The 7,432-nt window shown below is 40.0% G+C and overlaps 2 protein-coding genes across 4 annotated transcripts in view; one reads left to right on the top strand and one right to left on the bottom strand.

Annotated features, from left to right (window-relative positions):
• The window catches only part of galnt13 (polypeptide N-acetylgalactosaminyltransferase 13), a 41,901-nt gene extending 39,242 nt beyond the window's left edge, over positions 1 to 2,659 (bottom strand). For 2 of the 3 annotated variants that reach the window (XM_074694881.1, XM_074694883.1), the window contains exon 1: positions 2,200 to 2,659. The gene's annotated coding sequence lies outside the window, so the exon portion shown is untranslated. The remainder of the gene's footprint in view (positions 1 to 2,199) is intronic. The other variant, XM_074694882.1, reaches the window with a different exon arrangement.
• A 3,174-nt stretch (positions 2,660 to 5,833) lies between these two features.
• rprma (reprimo, TP53 dependent G2 arrest mediator candidate a) lies at positions 5,834 to 6,142 on the top strand. Its single transcript, XM_074695349.1, has one exon. It carries the CDS (start codon positions 5,834 to 5,836, stop codon positions 6,140 to 6,142), a length of 309 nt encoding a protein of 102 aa, XP_074551450.1.
• Positions 6,143 to 7,432: the final 1,290 nt, after the last annotated feature.

Genomic DNA, 7,432 nt, shown 5'->3' on the forward strand with positions numbered 1-7,432 from the left:
CTTTAAAATACATCCTACACACACCTCACATACTGTCTACAATAATGATAAAGACCACTTCAGTCTGCATTTATAATGCTCCAGAGAGAGGCAGCCAGAGCTCCATCTGATTGTTATGTTTCTCTATTTTTATTTTTTAATACATTTTTTACATACTTGATGTCTCTGCCCTCAGTTGCACACAAACCTGTGCAGTGATCCTCTCCTGAATTTCACCCTCAACTTCCCACATTAGAGTGACCCAGACTCTCCATGCTCCTCTCTCTGAAAAGATGCTAATTTCCTCTTTACAAGCCTCTCCCACTTCATCAGTGGTACTGCACGGACCATCTGGGAAGCTTTCATACCAGAGGCTATTTGCGGAGGTTAGCTATCTCATTGGCATGGCATGTATCCCTCTGATGAAAAAAGAAGAAATTTTCTGTCAAACGGGATTTTGATTTGACTGGAATGATAGGTGTTTGATGATTGAAAGGCCTGTGAGAGTATGATGAGGAAAAACGATTCCAGCCATCAAAGACAACCTAACAGCAGCTTTTTAGAGTCATAAAAGAAATACAGAGAAGTTGAGAGTAAATGTTCCTGTTAAGATGTAAAATTAAAAAAATCATGAATTCACTCTTAAAGCATATATGGAGCTGCAATTTTATCCACCCTATACTTTGAAAAACAGCGGGAAATGCCTGCAGCACCTCCTGTTGGGAATCTGACAGATTTCCTTATCTTGCACTTGCAGCATGGTAATGATTTTGCACTCCACACGAACATACACACACTGTCCTCTCTGCTCCCTGTCTAAGTGTCCATCACTAGCTCTGACACTGCTGCCCTGGGCTTATTCTTATCTCATTCCAAAAACAAGCCCGCCTCTGTCCAGCTGCATTAAGAACTACAGACCTCAGAGTTCTTTCAGATCCCAAAAAGACATAATTCACCAACCATTCACTGACTTTCAACCCCAGCAGACGGGCACAATCTGGACCTCCTGATAATAAGCACGATCAGCAAAACAGCCTCAGTAAAATTCAGCTGAAGTCAAGTCAGCCCGTCTCCTATCATGACCGGCTCATGATGCTGACAGATAAATTAAGACGCTTTCTGATGTTGACTGTTTGCAACTCTGACCATCTGCTTATGCACCAGCGACAGAGGCATGTTTGGGTTTGGTACCACCAACAGTGCCACAGGCAGCTTGCTGAAGTCTAGTCCGAAGAAGTCTGAGTCAATTAGTCTAACCATCTGCACAGATGAATATGTATTATCTGCAGAAAACAGGTCCCTCCAGACACCTTTCCACTCCTTTTGAGACAAGTGCTAAGCATCAGGAATTACGCACCGTTTTCCCAAGTGACACATAATTTCACACACTTTGATGTGAAATGTCTGGTTCAGCGCTGGGAGCTAAATTTGTCTTCTTCGGTCATTGAGTTGGAGTTGTTATACCACATATCCCATTGTCAGAAGTTTAAACTACTGTCCTCTGCGATACAACTGAACACAGCTCAGAGCAACACTTGATATGATAGTTTGGAAAAGAACAGGAAGTGTTCTACTCATTGCTAGGAGAGGGCAAAGTATTTTTGTGATCAAACCCCTAATGCAGGCAACATCACCAGCAGAAAGTAAAGTCGTTTATTAAACAACAGTGGTTATTAAGTTCAGAAAAAACATGTATATGTTGCAGATGAAAAATGTGGCATTCTGCAGGAAATCAAATACAGTTTTGGAATAACTGATTGCATGTCAAAGGGGGGTTGTCATGTCAGAGTATTTAAAATTGCTTATCAACACCTAACAAAAGAACAGGAGGTAATAAAGCTCATCCCAATAAGCCCATTAGGCCAGTGACTGTAGCTTCTTTACAACCCAAACAACAAAAAGATTAGTTTTAACTCTATAGGTGTGGTGTAGGCTCACACAAATCCTATGCTACTTTATTCATGTGAATGTTCATCATATGCTGTCCTGACTGATAATCCTGCAACACCCTGGATGTGACATGAGTAATAAAACACAGCAGTAAGATGTCAAAGCACACACTCTTTCAGAGGTAACCTTGATTTGATGTAATGGCAAACAGAAAGCATGAAAATCAAGTCAGAAGACCACTGTTCACTGTGTGTTTGAAGCAGAAAATGAGAGTGTTTGCCACATAAAAATGTGTGCACGCAATAGGAAATAAGGATACTGTCTGCTTACCTAAATTATGGATGAAGTGAACCAGTGACCTGGTCCAGCCTCGCTCTCAGGCAACGTGTTGAGCGCACACAACATGACCTAACATACAGTACCTTTAATGGCTGAATTAAACTCGAGAAAAAGCCCCAAACGACGCGCAACATCTCCTGACGACACCTAAGTTTCAGTCCATCTTAATACAGAGTAGTCCCCAGTCCGGAGTGATACTGTCCGTCCAGTAATGCCGCTCGTAGTACCTGTTTGGACTCCCTGATAGGATTTGCCCCTCGCTGAGTCGCAGTGCACCGCAAACACGAACAGCCTTCATTAATTTTCCTCACTCATTTAATGCTGCAGCGGTCAATGCAGCATCCGTCTCAGCTCGCACCTGTTCTCCGGCTGAATATTATAACGGTAAGAGGGCAGCCGAGATAATATTCGACTGCACAATCTAACCTCAGCTCAGGCCCGACCTGCCATGTCTGATTGCTGCACTCTGATTGGCTGAAAGCAACGTCACTCATGAAATGTTGTTGAAGAAGAGCGTCACGGGCGTCTGGTAAATGTAGGCGTGTGCAGCATCACCACTACGGGCAAAATAAAATCATAATAATGCGATTTCACGCTCACATTAAGAATTTATGCCATGCTTTTGATCACTTTTAAGTGTACTCCACGCAGAAATTCATAAAATATATGATAATAGAGTAATTTTATTTACTTTTATTTCTTAGGATACACATCCTAAGAAATAAAAGTAGCCTTTGCCAGGGTGGCCTTGAAGCTGTATTAGGACATTTACCTTGCTATTCTGGAGACCATAAACTTTTTGTCTTGTGTTTGATTAGATAAGACACACAAAATGAAATGAATCTCGATCTTTCTTGATTGAAGTGTCTCTGGCCCCTGAAGTAAAGTCTTAATTGCTGTGGACACTTATCTTGATGTTATAAATATCATTAATTAGTGTTTATTGATTCATTTTTTTTTTATTAGCACAGTATAATTAAATATTCTCAAATAAGTTATAAAAATTTCATATCATCTCTTGAGACCACCATGACACACATACTGTATGTAAAATTCTGTGTTCACTCAGATAATGTATTTTCACAGAATGAAAGTCAATGACAAAATCTTTAATATATGCCAAAAGTAACATTCAGCCAGGTGGTGAGTGTACACTCATAAATGAGCATCAAACATGATAGACATGGTTGTTGAATATGCATAATACAGTTTGTTTATATCACAGTTTTTACATGGTAGGCCTCTGGTGGATCATGTTGAACAATACTGCCATCTGCTGATACTGTTAAGGGACCTCTAGTGTTGTACTCGCCAGGGGCAATGTTGTAGAGCCAATCTGCTCTCAGCATTTGATAAACAATCAGTAAGTCAACACAACGTTGATATATTGTAAATAAAGCACTCATGGGATATCATATTTGATAATTTGTCTTCTTCCGCTAGTGTACAAACACTGACGCAAACTATTTTTCCAAGGAGCTTGACATAGTAAGAGATCCAGTTGTCAGTCCAGTTGTTCTTCATCTGTCTTCATCAGTCTTCAACAGGAGACTAACTGATTGAGGATCAATAAATTTCACATTTCACTTCTGTCTCTTAAGAAAGGCAGACACTTACAGAGTTAAAAAAAAATGATAATGATAATAATAAAAGCGAGTAGTAGATTTGTCTTCAATGTTCAGTTGGCTTATAGGAAAAAGCAGGATATAGATCTTGATGATCAAATTGATAATCAAAACACTTATAATTGGCAACCGTCATTCCAAATGGAGCAACAACCAGTTGATCCTTTTTACTTCTTTCAGCCTGAGAGTCTGTTTTCACCTTCTGTTGGGTTGAGTAAAAAAAAAAAGTAAAATGGTAAATTAGATATGATCGCAGTACATGCAGAATCAATATGTTACTGTAATGGTTTGGTAATCTGTTTCCACCTTAGGCTGAAAATGAGTGGAAGCGACAAAATATGAATAATTTCTTAAACTTACTTAATTCTGTTTTTCAGGTATCAACCTTTCTCATCACAACCTTTCTCTACCTTTGACATCTTTGAACTGCTGCTTCCTCTAGAGGTGATGCATTTGATGGTGTTTTTAATTATTAGATTTTTCTTGCAACAATGAATGCCACATTCAAACAGCTGGAACTATTTAAGATGAGGGATACACCGATTCCCATCAGTGGTATCGGTTATCTGTGAATGGGTGTCCCTCAAGGCTTGTTTCGCAAATTCATGGTGCTGATCCAGGCAAACTGCTCTATGCCTTTTTATTTGTTTGTTTGTTTGTTTGTTTGTTTGTTTGTTTGTTTGTTTGTTTGTTCGTTGGTTGGTTGGTTGGTTTGTTTGTTTTTGATTATTTTGGTCTTTGCTACTTGATTTGAATTGTTATCTCTGATGCACTTGCTTGTTCTTTTTTGCTGCAATACTAATCTACAGGGTATAGAAGTATACTTTGATTTTAATTGTTTTGCAGATAAACATTTAAATAGATAGTTTTTTCCTCTCACCCAAAACAATACCAGTCTTATCCCATGGCAGGGCACGCAGGTTATTATTAAACATTGGTATCGGATTGGGATCGGGATCAGTATCAGTATTGGTTGATACCAAAGCCCAGGAGTATGGGTGTCGCAACCAAAAGAAATTGGATGCATCCCCATTTAAAATGAAATGGATAAGAAAACAATGCAGCTACAACCAGGTCTAAAAGTTAATACAGAGTGATGAGAACTTTTGGTGGATTTGCTTTCACACATCAGCAGTCACTCAAATTATGTATTTAGTTATCTCTATGTGCTTGCTATGTTTGTAGACTATTAAACATTATTTTTTTTGGTAATCCAAATATAGGATAATATTGTGCTTGCTTTATTATCTACAGAGACCATAATGTAGTAAGCACACGCAAAGCAGAATTTTACCCAAGCTGATAACTTTTAAGGTCCTATAGTGCATTAGGCTATTTAGTCACCATGAAACCTGAACAAAAACTAGTTTCTCATTTGTACAAATGGGCTTTTGACGGGTGAAGATGTTAATTAGACATCTTCAGAAATAAAAGTGAAGAAAATAAAAGCATTACCGGTTTACATTTTTTTAAAGGTTGTCTTTATTTGAATAATAAAAAGTTGTGTGAGCTCGAGTATTTTGACCTCTCCTTATGATAGAAAAAGCTGAGAAGGATTGTGTCTGAAAATAAACACAGAAAACACGAGCAGGGGGCACGAAGAAGACTGTCTGTATGTACACAGACATACATAGTAAATATAGAACACTGTGTACCGCATGTCTGCCTTACTGCTCGTGGACATTGATGACAGGCGCGCGCGCGCTTTGGTCGTACGGTGGCGCTCTTGCCGCTTCGCTCTTCCTCTCACGCGCTCCAACGCAGGCAGGTGCTGCTGTGAGGCTATTTAACCGCGGGTTGGTGAATTCATTCCGCTCTGAAATTGGCAGCAGAACACATGAAACCTCTAGTAATGCGATGCCAAAGCTGCTTGTTGAACTCCAGAAGAACTTCGTCGGCTCAGCACCTCTCCATCATCACTTTTATGACTATTTCTCGGGGATTGCACACGATTGTTCACCTCTCGCACTTTAAAGTTTGATTTTGGAAGAAAGTGAAAAATGAATAGCACCGGGCTTAACCAAACTGAGGTTGGACTGCTCAACAGGACGGAGGAGTTTTTCTGCTGCAACTTTTCCTCCGTGGTGACAGATAATGGCTTTGTGGCTGCAGCTCCGGATGAGAGGAGCCTCTTCATCATGAGGGTGGTCCAGATCGCCGTCATGTGCGTGTTGTCCCTCACCGTGGTGTTTGGCATTTTTTTCCTCGGATGCAACCTGCTCATAAAGTCAGAGGGAATGATTAACTTTTTGGTAACGGACAGGAGACCATCTAAAGAGGCAGAGGCTGTTATTGTTGGAGCCTACTGATGGATGTGGAGCTGTGTGTTATGATCTGAGTGAGATGGAGACAGATGGGAGACAATGCAACTGCCTCATCCAAGCCCCTGTTTTCATACTTGTATTTAGAAAAACCTCAGAAGGATAGTCCCAGGTTTCCAGGAGGAAATCAAACCTCCCCGGTGACTGAGCCTCACCTTTTTTCTTGTGGCCTTTTAATGCCAAACAAAGACTCCTTCATCTTCAAGAGGTATACAGCTTTTTAAGCCTCTTTCTTTAGAAAGTATTCAACCAAGCACTGTTGTATTTCCAGTAGTTGGAGCACCGTTTGTAAAATAAGTGACAAGTCTTGATTTTTGCCTCCTATATTGCTAATGCAATGGAGAAATTAATGTTTTAACATGTACTGTATGTTGTATGTGTTTTTGCATACAATATGCAACATATAACGAGTGTTTTTCTCTGCATTTCCTTGTGATAATTGCATGACTTTCTGCGTGGGCAGTGGGAAATCCCAAACATGCCATGTAGTCCTGTTAATTGGAATAAATGCATTTCTGTAATTAAAGATTTTCTCTTCATTAGGGTCTATTTTTTCCAGCATGATTGAATGGATAGCACACCACGCCCTTTGCTGAAGTAATTACTCTCAAAGTTATTCCCTCTAAAGAGCTTTCATTTAGCTAGGCTTCTGTTTATGAGAAGAATGTGCTGATAAGACTGAATAACTGCCCCTGAATACAGCATGAAATCAAATTTGCTGCAAGCATTAATTTATAGAGTGAATTTTTCACTCACATATTTCAAGATGCTGAATGCAGAAGATAAAGCTTCACACAAAATTCTCCTCTTAGTTTCTTTTTCTGAATCTTGTACCGCCTCCTACATAATTTCATGCACCAGTGGTACTACACAAAGACAAAAATATTTCTAACATTCTAAGTAGTAAAATTAAAAACCTTGAATCTCATCTTCCACCATGTACCAGCCTCCCCCCGTCCGTTTCTAAATCTGTTGTGCTCCACTCCTGTCTCACCTGAACGTCAGCTCCCCAGGGTGACACCAGCAGCCTCAGAAATGACTTGCCATGTCAACCTGGGAAGGATAAAGTCACCAGGCAATATGTCGCTGTCTGATTGCCCACCTGTGCTCTATATAACGGAGTTAAATAGTTTGATTCTTGCTCCGTCTAAATTGCCCTTCGCTTCAATTTCTTTCTCCTTATCCTGGTTTTCTCCTATTTTTTTTTTCCTGATCCATGCGTCTGCCTTGACAGGGCCTTATTCTGCTTGGTCATGGATGGCTGCTGCTTGTCAGGAA

The sequence above is a fragment of the Halichoeres trimaculatus genome, unplaced genomic scaffold (assembly GCF_033239565.1).
Source record: "Halichoeres trimaculatus isolate MK-OKI-2021-1 unplaced genomic scaffold, fHalTri1.1 fHalTri1_scaffold_19, whole genome shotgun sequence".
In the NCBI taxonomy this organism is placed as follows: Eukaryota; Metazoa; Chordata; class Actinopteri; order Labriformes; family Labridae; genus Halichoeres; species Halichoeres trimaculatus.

Coding starts and splice junctions, on each gene's coding strand:
- rprma (XM_074695349.1), top strand. CDS start 5,834: ATGAATAGCACCGGGCTTAACCAAACTGAGGTTGGACTGCTCAACAGG.